Raw genomic sequence first — 18,142 nt, 5'->3', positions numbered from 1 at the left:
ATTCTTCTCAAACAGTGCACATACATTTGAGGAAACAAATTCGGAGCTCGTCGGATGTCATTTGGCCACCAAATTTTGCAAGCACCTTAATTTTTTTTGTCATAATCGAAGCTACAATACTTCAGACTTTTTATTTGTTTTGATATGTTTTTGGTCATGGGTGTAGTGTGGGTGCATCCACCCGGGGTATAGAAAAACATCCTCTGACTGATTTTGATGCATGGCAACATTTGATCCACAAATAACTTCGGTACAATGTTGATTACACAATGTAATTAAAATGTTGCTCGGCTGGCAGCAAAACCATTATTTTATTCAAACTAGTACCACAAAACTAAGCCAAACTATGCTAGTTAGTGAACGAGGGGGCACCCCTCAACATAAACTCCTGGTTCGGTAGGGCATGTGGCTAGAGGGCAATGATCAGAGACAGATGAACCCCACCAGTTGACGCCATTGATGCCTCGCATCTGAAGAACCAACATCGTCAATAATGCCATTGCAGCAATGCCGGTGTCCATGGCGACGGAGAAGAGTAAGCTGTACCTTGCCCACAACTCTTTCCCATCTCCGGAAGATGATGTAGTTAAAAATGAATCCCAACACGAACCAACATATGTAGTTAACTGCTCTAGCTGGAGGCATTTTGGCCCCTGGCATGAAGAGAACTGGCACGAGGATGAGCTTGATCCACTTCTTTTCGGGGAACCGACGAGCAAGGATCCAGACAGGTATTGGCGCAATATTGCCGATCAAGAAGAAATAAACCAACTTTGAGTACACACCTTTAAAGAACATTTGCCTCGGGCCAATAAGACCCCAAACAACCATTTCGTTGTAAATCATTCTGGTACTGGGGCATGTCCATGGACTTCCTCTGGGCAATAGCTCCGTGCGGCACAAATCTTTGACAGTGGAAAATAACCACCATGTCACTACAAAGTCTGAGGTGGTTGCTAGGAACGTACCAATGACCTGTCCAAAAAATTTAGGTAGAGAAAACTGAGCTAGGTACCAAATAATATACTCAAAGGCACAATCCATGGGCTTAAAACTAAAAATGGCCTTGTAGACTCAATAGTCAGATAGGCATGCAACTTCTATTTACTCATTCTGTAGCCTTTCTTTGAGCCGTCGGACATAAAAAACTCTGTTGTTTAGAAAGTTTAAATAGTCAGCTATAGCGGTTTGAGCAGGGCATCGTAAAATGGTGTTCTTGTAGAATTGTCCGGTAAAGTTATGAAATAGCCGGCTATAGCTGTTTTGGAGGACTGCCGCTATAGGTCGCTATTTGACATAGGCCGCTATTTAAAACTATGGTTTTATATCCATATTCGATTAATACTTGAATAAAGTAGGGAACCATCTATCTCTTCCGAAAACCATCTCCTCCTACATATTGCCCATGTTATCCCCAGTAGTACTAGTACTGATTGTAAAGAAAATTATGGTTAGTATGTTGTTTTACATTTGGTGTTTTAATTAATAGCTCTGTGAGATATAAGCCGAACATTTGGTATGTCACATAATGCATTTTTTAAAACCACGAATTGCACATGGTTAGTCAAAATTGTGTGTGGTGTCGCCGCATACAATTCAACATAAGTAAATGTGTGCGGCATGCTCCAAGGTAGATAACCGTTTATAATTAATGACCGAACCAACACACTTAGTTATTTTTAGCGGCAAAGGGACTTAATTTATTCAAAGCTTAACATAGTTGGAATACATGAAAAAATGGTGGGAGTCCCAAACCACGCATACATGCCGGCCAAACTCAAGCGAGGAAGAAGCCTTTCCCCACGCATGAGAATCACCATTCGATTCCCGGTGCTCAAAGCAGAACACCACGTCAATGAACTCCTTCCTGTGGTATATTTCTTCAAGGATCGCTCCATAAACTACCAAGGCTTCATTGTTGATGTTGGACACTACTTCAAGGTAGTTAGGCACAGTAACCATCCTGAATATATATGTAAAGGTCCTGATCCATAGCAAGCACTTCGTTTCACGCATGCGCTTCCAGGCTTGCCGGATCGACTAGGCCATCGTAGATTACAACATAAGCTATGAGGAAGAGACCAATACCCTCTTTTCAAACGACAACAGCTGCTCCCTTATCACCACTAGATGACCTATTGCGCCATCGGCGTAGAGACCAACAGCGACTCAGAAGTTAAGCGAACTATTCGAAGGATTTTTTCTCAACTTCCTCCTAGTGATTATGTTCATATAGTGTTTCTATTGGCCTTAATGACGATTATTGCTCATAACTTTCTTTGGCTATTTATTTTTGATGTTCCGGCCTCTTTGATGCTCTGGCCTTTCCTCGTATGGTAATTGCGACGAAAAAAGAAAAAATGGAAAATTAGTTGAACCATCTGAAGGAATTTTGTGATGAATTGCCTGCAAGTAATTATATTTGTATTCTTTTGTAATTGTCTTGTATATTTACCAATGACATACAACAACAATCATTATCTGGGTGCTTCGCTGGCCGGCCAAGGCAACCCAAGGAACAGATCGACAGAAAACCTGACCTCACCCCCACGGCAACTAACCTTAACCATCGGAACAACGAACCCCACCCGACCAATCCGCTAACCAACAAGGCCGCGATATTCGAAGGTCAGGCAGAGATCACAAAACACGCCTACTGAATCAGAAAGTTAGTCAATCTATGGGCAAAACATGAGATCTATGGGCTAGTCCGGTCGCGAGAGACGAGGCATGCGTCCTGCCCGCCTGTGCCCGCTCGCGCGGGGCCCTGCAGTGTCTTCGCCCTTGGCAGGCTGCTTAGCTCGCGCGAAGAGGGCACATGCGTGCGTCTAGCTTGGGGATTTCGCATTGCATTGCATGCCCGGCCTCGTAAGCCATGTGCGAACGTCGGTACTGGTGCCTCTGCTGGGCTACTTCGCTCGAGCAAAGATGGGCCCACACGTGCTCGACTCGGGTGCATGGTGCACCCATCTGGACAGGTGTAGTTCTATTTGAGCGAGGCACTACCATGTGCCCACCTCTGTGTGGCCGTCTTGTGCGAGTCAGAGGTGTGCCAAGTGGGGTGCTTCATGGGCATTTCATTTCTCAGGTTTGATGCTTTTTTCGCTTTGTTTTTCCCGTTGTCCTCTTGCTTCTTTCAATGATATTTTTTTTCTTGTGTCCGCAGTGGTGTTTGTGTTTTTTTTATTTCTTCCTCTTGGTTGCAGCTTCTCTTATTGCTTGTTTTTTCTTCCTGTGCACCCGTCCTTAGCCTTGCCTGCTGCTTTTGGACGTGAGGATCTTCTTTTCTAATGGCCTTGGGTTCTTGAAGACTATTCGAGTGAGAGGATCATGGTGGACGGCACAACGAGCCCGGAGGAAAACGTGGCCGACATCGAGCAGAAAATTGAACGTCGGCATCGAATAGGTTTAGCAGCTTGGCTCGCATCGTCCATGTAGGAGGTTTGCCCAACGAGCAACCATATGCCTTGTAAAACTGTGTGAGGTGAATGTTATGGTTGGATATGGCCTTCTTTTTGTGTATTTTTTGATTATTTCAGTTTATATGATCCCATGTATATGTCAGGCTGTTGTTGGTCGGCGGTTGTAACTCAGTTGTTGTGTTTGTCTGCCCCAGCTATGCTCCTTCGTCCGAGTACACGATGTGTGTTCGTCTGACTTTGTCGTTGGGGTGTATCTGGGTGTTTTGGTGTGCTTATGATCTACAGTTATCATTCATTACAATGTTGGCATGTAGTGTTGTGAGTTTTGGTTTCTTTACGTCGAATGGACCGCCAGATTTAACACGCTTTGGCATTGCAACACTGCCTTGGGCTCATGAGTTGTTATGCTTGCGCCCCACATCTCGTGTAGTTACATGTGGCAGGGGTAATTGGGCTTGCTGGGCAAGTCAGGTGTTACTCTTCTCGCTTGACCCGCACCCATTGTGTGCGTCTGTACCCAGGGTGTCCGGCTGCCCCGGCATCTTCTGCCTCCGTTGTTAGCCGGGTGCACACACCAACATTGTACGTGCAAGGAATTGCCTAGGTACACGACAATTGAGGTGATCAGTCGGCGTGGGCCTGCCGGGTATAGATATACAAGCTCGTGGTTGAATCGACTAAGATGCTCGGGGTAAAGGAGCTGACTCTAGTTGAGTTGTCCTTCCAGTCGGCAACTGACACAAAGATATTCCATGTTCATCCCAATGGTCCCCCAAAATGGTCGAGATGGTTGACAATCTTAACCTAAGTAGGAAAGCGAGCTCATGAGCTTCCTTCGTGAGAATTGAGATATCTTTGCATGCCAGCCGATCCTATCATGGGCCCACACGCTGTGGCGATGCAGGTAGGCGTGGCAGAGGTAAAGGGTAGCTTGTGCCTGCCGAGTAAGGCAGGCGTGACCTGCCCTATTTCACACACACACACCTACCTTGTACACATGTGCTCATCTAGCACCACTGTCCGGTTAACTTCTGGCTTGATTGTTTTCTGCGTATACATGCCAGGAGGAGCACCTAGTGTTTGATGTCTGGGTGCAAATAAAGGAGGCGCCAAAAAGATACAGTGCAGGTGCAAGCCATTATCCGGGCACACGACAAGAGGGGTGACTAGTTGGTGTGCGGTAGCATGATACATAGCAAAAAGGGCACCTTTTCCTAATTGTAATTGTTGTTCGTTGGTCTATAAACGCCTGTGACAGCAATAGAACGGGCAAGCAAAGCCCCTTCACATCCGAGCAAGTCCAGCGGCTGAAACATTGCATGGTACACTCATCAATGTTGACCAACCACTTCACAAGGTTGACTTTGAAAGTCGGAAGAGGCGTCCCAGAACACCCCGCTCGACCAGACCGTGACACTAAAAGGCCGGGCATATGCGATCGCTCGACTCTTCTTTGCATCGGACGCATCCTGACAGGTTGTTTCGTTCATGTGAGGTGGCAGTCAGGTTGTGCCACGGCTTCTTGCCATGGCGCTCCTTTGCCGGATGATGTGGTTTTGGGTTGGCTGCTCGAGATTTGGACTATGTCAGCCCATGTGAGCTGTTCCGCCCATGGCCGGCTGGTGGCGTACTTGCTTTGGGGGTGCTATCTCGCTCGACGTTCGCATGGATTTTTCCTTTTGTAGTGCACTGCCTCATGCTTTATCAGTCGCGTGAGCCAGGCAGGTATGCGTGGCCATGCCTAGCGGTGTGAGCGTGCGCCGGGCGGGGTGTTCGCCTTGCGCCGCATGTGCTGCCTCATATTGTCGAGAGATGCCTGCCCGGGCTCTCTGCACACACAACAACATGGCTGACTGGTTGTGTGCGATGGCCTGGTACATACTAAAAAGGCCATTTCTTCCTAATTGTGATCCCACATGCCCGAGTTAGAAGTCGCCAGACACACCCCTGAAACGACAGAGAAGATGGGTAATCACACAATGGTACCCGGCATGCCCCGCCGTTTGGGCAGACCATGACTCGGCTCGTAGCCACGCACACCCCTGGACGAAGAAGACGACTATGATGAGCAACCGCTGAATGCATAACACAAGGCACATCAGCGTGGGCTAAAAGAACAAGTAGAAGCAGCCTTTTGTTCATCATCATGACTTCTTTGTAAGCTATAACCTTTCAGTTGTCCTTCTCCCCCTCAATAAGATGTTACCGACAACGTAAGCAGGGAGACCGGCAAAGTGGACCCCATGGGCCGTGAATTGCTACATGATACATGTACCCGTCCTTATGTTGGGTGCTCGTTTTTCATGATGGAGGGCCTTTGCTGAGGGGCGGCATTCTCCCGTTTAGCCTGGCCTGTGGAATTGTGGGTTGTTTCCTTGGTTTGTATGTGCTGTGTGCCCAGTACCAAGGCGAACAACCTCACGCATGCTTTGGAGCTAGTTGGCTGCAAGAGGAGGTTACGGCTACAAAGAGGGGAATGCCAAAACGGATAGAAGGCTTTCTCCGGGTACACAACAATGAGTTCGGGTAGGCTGTGTGGTTGGTGTGGATGTGGCACCCAGGCCAATGCCCACTCGGACTATCGCTTTCTCTGTCTTTTTGATGGATATGTGAAGGCACCTTGCCCACTCGGACTATCGCTTTCATATCTTGTCAGGAACCGACGAGGCAAAGGCAAGCCACCAAGTCCGACGCCCACGAGGCAGACACCACCAGTCAGACACAGATGACGCAAAGGCCATCCACCTATCAGAGCTGACAAGGCCAGACATCTTCATCATCGTACATCGAAGTGTTAGAGGGATATGCGTAAGTATTGTTGGAGTGAAAACGTATCGCTCGACCCTTCTATTTCACCACATCGTCGCCATTGTCTACACCGAGCACTTTGAGAAGACAAGACGTGAAGACGGCGACCATTCCAACAGCTTAATCGGAGGCGGTCCACGACTTTACTGCGAATGCAATTAATCGGTAGCTTTCCAAGGCCCCGTGAACCAGAGATCTTGCAATTTTCTTTCTCCAATGAGAGATTAATAAAATGCTGTTATGTAATTAGTACACTAACACGCCTGCAATGTTTATTTCCTCGACGTGTAGAGAAATAATATTATAATAATCACCTTATTTCTGTTATTTCTCCTGTAAAACACCCCCTTGTAACTGATCTTGGCCCATCCGACATATAGTAAAACCAACATGTGGGTTTGGGGTCTCAACCTAAGTAACTTTGCCACCCCACCCCAATCCCCTTGGGCTTGTGTTTTAGTCAAGAACGTATACGAAGCTAAACGACAGTTATGCACAAACTGTTAAAAATAGGAATAAGTACAGTAGGAAAACTTTTCATGAACTTTATGTTTTCCATTGTTACCTGAGCGAAGAACAATTCTCTTGGGGGAATTTTCATGTAAATTCCAAGCTTAAAGCTTGCAAGAGTTCCTAGAGTATATTCAATACACCATGTGCTGTACAAATTAAAAACCATATTGGCCAATGGTCGTCCAGGATAAAAGTATCCAATGATGATATGTGCAAACAAACTCAATGGCGGTTGCTACAAAAATGACATCAAAATCTTGTAAGAAGTCAAAACATAGATTAAATGTCAGAGTTATCATCATAATTATTTGAGATGAAAGAAAAATCTTAGAGCATGTATAATAGGTTCTAGTCATCAGGCTATAAGATGTTCGACATCAGCAAAATCCCAGTTGGAAAAAAGAGAAGATAGGAGAGAGAAGGGAGCGGGTGCTCACCGGACTATAGCACAATCTACGATAAAATAAAGCCAGCATGCAGCCAGCGCGAGGGCTAATAACGGGCGATCCCTCCTACTCCCTCCTTTCCGGTTTGTAGGGCTCAATTCAGAAATCTCACAAACCAAGGTAGATGGTGAGTGGTGAAATACTTTTTGTAGTTTGCAAAAGCATCCAATTAATACTCTTGTTTCCTCAAAAGATTATGTTTACCAATGCATTAATTGCAATGCATGCATGCGTAAAGTACATGCATTGGTCAATTTTTTTTTAATACTTGCATGCAATGATTTAATGCACCTTGAAATCTGAACTTGTGATGGGGAACAACCAAATTGAGCCTTATAAAATGGAAAAACTAAAATTTTGAGATAAGCCCTATAAACTGGAAAGGAGGGAGTACATGCCAATCATCGTATGTTTCCTTGCCTCTCTCTCTACATGTAATCATTAAATGCTATAGCTGACTTAGAGCCTAGAAATAGCCAAAGGTTTCTGGTCCCATTGCACCCGAATTGAAAAACTAATATCAAAATGAGTCAAAACTTTCTGTAACAAACATGACTTAGTGTAACACTCGCATGAAAAGTTTCGCAAAGGAATGACTTCCGTGACTGATACTATATAAAAGTTAGCATTCACATTTTTTTTGGACTTGAATTTTTTTTGCTGAGAATACCATGAGAGTCATTATCCGTGAAACTTTTCACATGAGTATTACGCTATGACATGTTTGTTACAAATTTGTTTACGAATTTTTTTGACTCTTTTTACTTTAAAATTTATTTTTCTAATTCAGATGCATTGGCCCCCATATTCCAAAGATCCACTTCCATTTACAGCCAACCTAGCTACTATGAGTACTTTTTTCGGAAGGCATTATATGATGTGGCACTAGTATAGAGCCATCAGCATGCTGTTCTATTAGCCTTGCTCCTAGATAACTTTCCAAGTGTTTTAGTTTGGTGTATTAATGTTTGAAAATACAAAGTTTTTATTATTTGTAACTACATACATCCAAATTTTAAAGAATAGTAAATGAAGTATGCCTTTCTTCTAAAAGTTTGCGAAGCTGCAAAAGCGTAGTTATTATAACTAGGAGTAAATATTCACTAAGAAGCAGTTTTGCGCAATTGTGTAACGCAGGTGAACACACATTTACTCTACAGTCTACAGCCACTCCATTTTATATCTCTACACCAGATTTTTAGATTGCAACATTTTATCTTAGAAAGGAAGTCAAGAGAACATAAGAAAATGTATATTGGACTTTTTTCTTGTTGACGTGACATAAAACTGGAAATAGAAACAAGGACGTCACACCTCTATATCAATATAAAATTTCTAATTTTGCCTTGACTTGTACCTTACATTTCCTATACTTATTTGTACACCTAGAGTCAGAAGAGAATAAATATTTGTGTACACTACATAAACTCCGACATAAGAAAACCTTGGGTGCAAAGTAAGCAGTTCTGCACTGGGGTGCACGGCAGCCTACTACTAATCATAGTGAATTTATTTACTTTGATAAGATTGATCCCTATGGTACTTTGCTTCATGAATTTTCTTCCTCGCATAAAAACTATCGGAACTTTGCATAAGGGTACTGAGACTCCTTTGTAAATTTATTGCCACCAAATAGACTACCAAATGAGTACATTTTTATTCTTAGAATATGACCATATGAAGATATGTTTTTGTATTAAACCGCGAGAGGTTTGTTGCGATATGATGGCCTTTGTTACTAAGAATTAACAAGGTTTGCTAATTTCATGGCACCGGATACTTAAAGAGTTTAGCAAGCTACCTGGCAGGCGGTGGCACGAAGTGCTGCTAATGGGGGTACCAACGTAAGTACAAGCAAGCACGCAAGCAAGACTCCCCAGTAAGGAAGTTGAAGTTCATTTCCAAATCCTTCGCACGTGAACACTGCCAGACCTATCATTGATATTGTAAGACGAATAAACCACCACATTGGAATGCTTCTATACTTATTCATCATTTGCATATGAATATCAGAGCAACCTCTGCGCTCAGTTGATTGGCTTAATTGATTCCAAAATGACCTGCTCACATTGAAAATTTGGGCTCAGGTAAAATATATCTTGTTGCATGCTATTGCAAGAAACCTTCATGATAATCTATGGTTTAGCCTTTTCTCAAAAAAAAATCTATGGTTTAGCCACAACGCACTAAATGTATATTGTTGACAAATAAACATGCATATATAAAAGAGATGGTTAGCAAACTATGATTATAAAAGCAAAATCTGAAGCTAGCATACAATTTGACTTTAACGAATGTCAAGTATAGGAAGCAGGAGCTCGCACGGCACAAATTGTATTCTCTAATGACATAAAACAATTATTCGCTGCCTAGGGGGGCTAGTTATAGACAACGAATCACATATATTTCCATTGGGAAGAGATAATGTATATTACCATCATATATACCTATAGAAATAGATACGAGTTAAATGAATTTGAACTACTCAAGTCTAACAAGGCATCCATCTGTGAATGGAATAGCGCACCCGATTGCCTACGGATAAACGTGTTGTATGTAGCTATTAGTACCCACAAAAGTGTAATATATTGTATACAATTCTAGTTACATAGTACTGTATGGTGACACCTATTGGCAGACTTAAATTGGAGGTTGCTATAGAGAAAACACAAAGAGCTAACAAATTCTCAGGCTATTCAACTAAAAAACGTTCTTCTAGTAATAAGGCAACAAATTTATCTAAAAAATGGAATCATGTTACTTTCCATACCTGCCATGAGAGAGTACAATGTTTGTAAGAGATGATGCTAGAGCTGCAAATCCAAATCCAATAGAGCATGCTCGTGCAATACTCAGGTACAATTCTGAATAACTTTCATACCCATCTTGCTTAAATTGAAAACTACTTCCGTCCAATACCCTGGACAAGTTATATCTACCACCGTACACGTCGTACACTTCTGGGCTGATAATTGGAAAACTCTTTGCCTTAAATGAATTTGTCCAGTAAGCAAAAGGGACAACAATATACATGAATATAATAAATCCAACCATTGTGTTGACAATGACAAAGAAAGGGTAATATATAGGGTTTCTAGTGTAGCTGGTAGATGTTGACCAATCAAGGCCAAATGAACCAATCCCAAAACCATTTAATCCCGAGCCAAGTTGCTGAGCAATGATAGATCTTTTCCAAATTAGACAGACAACTGACACTGCACTAATAGAAGGGAAGAAGTAGCCCGGAATGATGTAGTACGAAAAACTAATGACAAAAACCATGAAGAAAAATTGGCTTCTTGATAGCTTTGCATTCGATTTTTCATCCTTCTCATGAAATGCCCTAAGTTTAGTAAATATGACAATGCTATTAGGATAAAGTAAAAATACTGGACTAAGCAAATGGGCATAAATGCTAGGGCAAACCTGAACATTGTTACGTCTGGTAGTACTTCAGGCCACCACATCTCTGAGCGATTCACAAAGGGCTTTATGAAGAAGCCAGCAAATCCATATATAATACTCTATGTAAATATCAAGAAGTTTATAAGAAATCAGCTTTAAGTTGTATTACACAAAACATAAAGTAAACACGATCCTTCTTGACAATGATTTATTAAAAATATTAGTGAAAGAAGTGAAAACAATGTACACATAATTTCAGATTCATTCCAGTAAATAAAATGCTAAGATATATGGTCCAAGAATTTGGAGGATGTTTCATGCTTACATTTGTCGTGAGTAGGAGAAAGAAGAATGCCATTGGGTGAATTGATATCCTGAAATAGGCCCTTGTGGCAGCATAAAGATTTGCTGCTGGCATGGTTCCTAAACCAGAACTGAAGATCACCGTACTCAGTAGATGTTCCTTTATGTTGAAGGGACCTGGGTTTATAGAAATCTTAATTCTGGTTCCTCGAACCCTTAGATTGGATGGAAGCACCGATGCCATGAACTTTCCGAGAGAGTAGCACAATATTGTAACTACGAAATTTGGGACACCAACTGGGTTCTGACGAAAACCAGTCATTACACTGACTAAAGACATGATGATGCAGCCTGTGATTCCGATGATCCATACTCTCAATGTCAACGTAGGGAGTGTTGGATCATCTGTTGTTGGTACAGTCAGCCGTACTTGCTCTATCGGCGATTGGTCTTCATAAAGTTAACAGGTACCATGTAATGAAAATATTAGACATTAGCAACACAAGCATATAAAAAACTTATAAAAAAGCGGCAGCTAAGATTTGCCATATTTTTCCTAGCGTCTCATAGTTAAGAGCTCGCTCAAAGCCTCCATGCCCCAACAAAGACTAGTCACTAGTGGTGGCAGAACGACTACCTTTTCTTCGGCATCGCCATTTCAACAGTTCAGCATAAGGAAAGTTTGAGTGGAACTCTACAAATCAGGCCATCTAATCCCCACACCCACGATACAGCAGAATCCCCTACCAGATGCACTCGACGCCCTTTCCCCATACACATGAACAAGGGAATCTATATATGTGGAAGAACTTGATTATTTACTCCTCCGTCTACAACCGGTCAATAGACTGACTACAGATATCACGATGTGTCGTACGATCCGAATATGATCCATACTCTAAATGTCAGCGTAGGGAGTGATGGATCATCTGTTGTTGGCACAGTCAGTAGTACTTGCTCTATCAAAGACTGGTCTCCATGAAGTTCAAATAGACCGTGCATGGGAAATTTCTATGCAAGTTATGAAAGTGGCATCTAACATTTGATTAACTAAGAGATCGCTCATGGCCTCCCTGCCCCAACGATGGTACAGTCACCGCTAGTGGTCCAAACAGTCTCCAAACAGTCTAACCGGCCAGAGAATCAGGTAGAATGGTCGTAGCTTTCCATCGCATTGCTACATAAACGATGCAGGCTTAATCACATGGAAAAAGTTTGAGTAGAGCACTAAAATTTGCCTCTCAAATCACCCCCAACCTCAATACAACAGGACCGCATTGCTACATAAGCAATGTCACATACGTTTCAAATTTTATTCATTGATTGCCCTCTCGCAAAGTTACTTTGACGATCTTTCCGTATAGCATTCAATATATCACCTCCATCTAGCATAGATGCGTTGTTTGGGACGTGGCTAAATGGAGTGCAACCGGACACTGCGTCAAATATTCGGATAGGAATATGCGCACTTCTTTGGGTTATATGAAACTACAGGAACGATATGATTTTTAACAGATTACATATTCTAAACTTCTTGCAGGTTATCTTCAGAGCAACGACATGGATCCGTACTTGGTTGCTACTCACTCCTTCGGCTTCCAGGAAGCATTTGGCTACTGGGTGCAACCGATGGGAGATGTTAGCACGGACTATCTTCAACTGGTTTGGATGGCGGTCACATATAGGATATGTCTTGATGTCCACTTCATCCAGCCGGTTGTGGCTTTGCTTTTTTTATTACCTTTCATTTTTCTATGCTCCTGATGTGAGCTGTACTTCATATACCAGACTTTGTTTTGGACGACATTTTTTAATAATATGGCTGCATGCATCTTTCGGATGCAAAGGCCGAGGAAAATCCTCTTTTTCCCTCAAAAAAATATAAATTTGAGTAATTGGTTGATGCTTCATTAATATACGGTTTAGGCTGGCATAAGGCTGCCGTTGCAGCGTCAAAAAAATGCACTCAACACTGTTGGTCCTAGGGACGAATGTAAGGAAAAAAATTGCATGCGCACTTTTTTTTAGAAATCTTTTGCGTGAACACTTTTTTCTTGAATAGTTTGGATTGCTTACTATCCTTTGTTCCCCTATATCCCTCTTCGGCCTTTTTATTAACGTGAAGCCTGAGCCCATATGCAGTTCATTTGCAAGTTACAAGCACAAAGTCCACGTAAGAAGAATGCTATGCAGCCCATCGTGATCTCTTCAAAAGAAAAAGAAAGGCCATCGTGGAAGACAAATAGGCTTGTTAGTTGCAGCCACTGCGAACGCACATATCTAAGAAAAAAATATCTATCCTCGTCTGTTGGCGAGCTCCGGAGTGCCTGAGGTAGAGGCTGGGATCGGGAGAAATATCTGTTGGCTTGGCCGACACCGACGCGGTGGCGCCTGAGGGTGCCGCCGGACCTTCCTGGAGGGTGTCGGGGCTACCCTTCCTCTCTCCTTGTCGTGTACCGGGGGAAACCCTTGGCAGCAGCGTCGTCATCGTCGCGTCCCTTCTTGGAGGTGTTGTTGGGTGCCGGCACTTCGGAGTCTCGGAGCTTGGTGGGCGATCTCCGGTGGGCGCAGCGGTCATGAGGCTTCGTCGTTTTTGTCGTTCCGCCGTTATCGGCATTTGTGTCTTTTCTTTTTTCTCTTTCCTTTCTTTTGGGCGTGTTTGTGCTGCTTCCGCCCCAGCCCCTATGGTCGGTTGTATCGGTTGGTTGCTTTGTAATACAAAGCGGGGGAAACCCTTTTTCATTAAAAAAATATATCTATCGCTGCTAATCTCTTCTCTTCGTTTCCAGGCCGCCAGGACTGTAGGCTTGCTACGGTCGGATCTTTTCATCACGCGCGGTGTCGCACTGCCATCTAGAACCGGAGAAGGGAAGGGGACGCCGGAACAGACAGACGTTGATCTAAGGACCACAGACAGAGTGCCGGTAGGCTGGACGCGCGGATGAGCGGCAACAACATGAGGGGTAAAGGTAGTTTGTTTCCACATCAGATTAGTTCGCGCCTTTACAAATAATAGAAGTATAATCATACTCTGTAGACATTAAGAATCAAATTATATCATTTTCAGTCATTTATTTGTGCTTGTGTAGACATGAAGAGGAAGAGAGCGAAAACAATTCATATATTTTTATACCCAGTTGGTCCAAGCTCTCAACCGTCGGAATATGATGCTACTGTAAACGATGTGCAACCCGACGAAGGGAACCAGCCTAATCCTAACTAAGACTAAACACTTCAATTGATGCCATGGCGTAAGCAAGAAGTATTTAATTTCAAACATATAGAATTTCCTAATACATGATATCTAATAATTTTTCTCTACTGATTGCATCAGGTCGTTATATCCAACATCTCCCTTCAGAGGAAATGATGAATATGGGGATTCCAAGATCCAAGGTAGTAGCCGAAACATAATTTACTTGTTATGCAAATTCCTAATCAAACAATTATGCCAGTAGTAAAATTTCATGAATCTACATCTCTTGTGTCATTGTCCTTCTATTAGTTTGCTATATACCTTTTCCCTCTTATCATTGTAAGAGGCGGGTTAGTTCATTAAAAATATTAGTGTAAAGGGTTAACCTAAGAGAAAAAAAAATCTCTTGTGTCGTTGTCTTTGCCCCTCCTATGCTCAAATCCTGGCTTCGTCCCTGGTCCTATATACACACACGAGCAAGGGAGACCATGTGGAAAAAACATGATGGTTTATTGCTTGACCTATATCAAATTTATATACACTAACTAGTTCGAACGGTCTCTACAGCCTGGTGTAGTCCTTCGACGTTATGTACCCGTGTGTTGCATCTGATTAATTACTCCCATACGAAAAGGTTGCATATCAAGGAAATGACAAGAAAACGTTTTCTGGAATGTTCATGCAAAAATGTTTAACAATTGTGTTTACTCATTGAAGGTAAAAGCTGGTTGGTTGAACTACTCATACTTATTCACTTCTTGTTTTTTCTAATTATTACAGCGTGGTCCTACACTGGATTCAAGCAATTGTGAAAGAAGCCAAGAAATTTGCAAGTAGTATCTGATTATTTGACAACTTTAATTTCAAGAAAGGTACGCTATATACTAATGTTTTTTATCATTCTTTTTTTACAATGATCCTCCGGCCTACATGTACAATCTTTTTCAACAAGTAAATAGTGCAGGGGTCCCTCAAGCTACATGTACAATATTTTTACTATTTAGAATGCCACATGATTGGCTTATTGATGGAGATTCCTACACCAATTTCAAAATGGCATCAAGCAAGAATATTTGCTATAGAACTCCAAAACAGTTGGCAAACGGAAATAACCCAAATGCATGAAAGAAGGAAGAACAATGTAGTATCAAGCATAAAGTATTAGCTTCTCAAATGAACTACTAATCAAATACAACAACAACAACAACAACTTTTATCAATATTGCACAATGTTATCTTCCTTATCTTTTAAATAAATTTAATAATAAGAATAAATATTCTAATCTCATCTCATGGTACTTTATTAGTATATCTGTTGTTTTGGAATATATATAGAATTCCATAGAGCTACAAGATCAGAACTTGGATTCCAGTAAATTTTGCCTTTCAAAAACAAGTTGGGACATTGATAAAACATTCATATGTAGTACAATAAGTTATAGATTTAGGTGGCACAGTTCTGCCAAAGCCAGCTCGTTGATTGAGCAATTTCAAGTATTTGATGATCCCGAAGTGCCATTTCTCTACCAACTTATTTGTGTATAAAATACTATCGCCAAGGACTCTAATAAGCAGACTAGCGATCAACGACACTGGGATGTGGACACATGGGAAATGCATTTATTAATTGAATATCTCCTCTAAAATAAGTGCTCACCCACATTTTATTACCCTCGCCTTCAACCTACCGTGCATGTGGGGTGGGGGAGGGGGGGGTGGAGGGACCAACCTAACCCTATTTAAAGCAGGATAATAAATGTACCCATCGTCCTAGTGCTCACTTGCTCTTGTCCGACGTGCATAATCATCAATTCTCAATGCAGTATGCTATTTTCCACCCAATTCTCGTCAACGTGTGGTTAGAAATATTTAAAGAGTTTTTGTATCATGAGGGGCATAAACTTAATGTAATAGTAATCATCATAGCTTTCCACCCAAGAACATGTATTGCAAAAAATATTTTCATGAGGACGGATACAACTACACTGAAACAAATAGCCTAAATGAATCTTCCTTCTAAAAGGTCTATTTATTTATTGTAATTGTTTTTTCTGGTATAAAGATTGAAGAGTAGCTACATTACATGTGACATTATTTTTGATAGTAGAGGGGCCCAAAAAGACCCGTGACTTAATTTATATTAGGACAATGACATTACAAAGCTCATAGAAGGACTCAAACAAAGAAAAATTAAGATCAAGACTAAGGGAGAACAAGCTTATTAAGGATAAGGGATTACAAGCTTATTAAGGATGGGGGCCTCTAGATCAGCCTCCCGACATTATTCTCCACCAGAAAGATTCATCGAACAATGGAGTTGGACCTCACCCAACACCACTTGCAAGGTCCGGGATGGAGCTCCAAAAGAAGAAAGAAGGGGGAGGGTTTGTGGGAGTGATGGTGGCCGAAGCAATGCCTCACCATAAATCTGGCTGAGAGGTGCCAACCCTACCTCGACTTTACCACATTAACTAGAGGAAGATGAGGAAGGGGGGTAAACAAGTTGGATCTAGATCTGACTGCCTCATTAATTGGTAGGGACCCTCCTCCTTCCTGTAGTCTAGCTGGCAGCGCCGATGAAAGATAGAGGAAGAAGGGCGGCCGGAATTCAGCATTAGGCCGACCTCACTCAAGAACAACATGAACAAGAGGAGGGAACAAAGAAGGGGAGGATTTAGGTGTGTGCCACTAGTGCTTAATTACATGTGACATTGAGTACATGCAGGCGCGCAAAGATTAATATTTATTTTTCTAGAAATGAACATATTTTTGTGTGTATGTTTCTTAATATCTAGTACCAATTAATTGAGAGATTTACCCATGTTTTAAGGATGAATTTCCATATGGGTCAATTCAAATGGAACAACAATTTCAATACATATATAGTACGTCTTACCTTGATGCATAGAAGTTTCTTCCATTGAAGTCTCCTCTTCTCTTCTTCGTTTTTATTTTTCTCTTGATTATGAGGAAATTTTTGGCTTGCAATACCACCCATGGCCTATTTATAGCCAACGACTTTCATGTGAAATTTTAGCTTTGTCTGAGTGCCAGCTGCATATTACGTGGCTGAATTGTGAAAAGTAAGGATATAAATGTGCAACCAACGTAATTAATTATATTTTGTTTTTTCTTGCATGTGAAATTTTGGCTCTGCATGGGTGCCAACTGCACATTGCATGGAGGAGTTGTGATAAGTAAGGAAATGAGTGAAGCAAATTAGTGTAATTAATTGTGGGACCACAATAACCGGTGATAATTTGCTTTTTGGGACAGGTGTGAACGTTCCTCCTTATGAGACCGAGCCGTGACCGGTTCAACAACTCCGATTCTTATCCCACTAGCACGAGTGAGGCAGAGCACATGAGCACGTGAGGCCGAGCCCTGCCGCCGCCGATTGCACGAGATTGCTTGAGGAAAATTGGCCCTCAAACCTCCCAAATTCTTACCCATGTTACGAGAACAAAAATCCCCAAAACACGCTTCTCTGTCTACCTCTGAACCTCAATTCGACTCTCCTATCCGATCTTGTTGATGATCTACCCCATGGCGTTCGTGGTCAAGGCACAATGGTTCTTCCTTTGAAGAAGAAACTTACCATACCCAACCCCATGACAGCCAGTGTGGGGAGAAGAAGTTATCAGCACCCAGGCACTAGATCCAGAGGAGGCGACCCAGGTTGTGTCCCCTCTTTCCCACAATTGCATTGCGAGTGTGGTGTGGAAATTATCGGTCTCTGTTCATGTTTGTTACCTCGTTGGGAGATCAGAGAATAAAAAGTAGATCACACTAGATTAAAAAACGTCGCCCCCACATACCCCGCCACCATTACTAATGTACATGGGGTGTGTGGAACTTGCCAACCTTGTTCAACTTGTACCATGGAATAGCAAAGTAGGAAGAGTGATCATCTAATTTGAAAAAAAATTCCTTACCCATGTTTCATAATTGTTACTAGGGGTGTGGTGTGGAACTTCCCAGCCCCTCTTCATGTTTGTTGCTATGGAAAGTGTCGTGGAATTAACACATCAGATGTCCTAGTGAGAGGA

The 18,142-nt window shown here is 42.3% G+C and overlaps 1 protein-coding gene across 2 annotated transcripts; it reads right to left on the bottom strand.

Annotated features, from left to right (window-relative positions):
* Window positions 1-209: 209 nt before the first annotated feature.
* Window positions 210-17,050, bottom strand: LOC123116390 (oligopeptide transporter 5). Of its 2 annotated transcripts, XM_044537352.1 has the most exons (8): window positions 16,990-17,050; window positions 10,920-11,347; window positions 10,616-10,713; window positions 9,960-10,532; window positions 8,991-9,249; window positions 6,796-6,978; window positions 547-975; window positions 210-470 (listed from the first exon to the last, which is right to left on the bottom strand). In XM_044537352.1, the coding sequence occupies exons 1-8, from the start codon at window positions 17,012-17,014 to the stop codon at window positions 354-356; spliced, it is 2,112 nt and encodes a 703-aa protein (XP_044393287.1). In that variant the 5' UTR covers window positions 17,015-17,050; the 3' UTR covers window positions 210-353. The 2 variants fall into 2 exon arrangements, with proteins under 2 accessions (XP_044393287.1, XP_044393286.1); XM_044537351.1 differs by having other exon boundaries at window positions 210-975.
* Between the last annotated feature and the right edge of the window lie 1,092 nt (window positions 17,051-18,142).

Source organism: Triticum aestivum, chromosome 5B (genome assembly GCF_018294505.1).
Source record: "Triticum aestivum cultivar Chinese Spring chromosome 5B, IWGSC CS RefSeq v2.1, whole genome shotgun sequence".
Classification (NCBI taxonomy): domain Eukaryota; kingdom Viridiplantae; phylum Streptophyta; class Magnoliopsida; order Poales; family Poaceae; genus Triticum; species Triticum aestivum.
The sequence above is the reverse complement of the archived record's forward strand: the minus strand, read 5'-3'. Positions and strand labels throughout refer to the sequence as shown.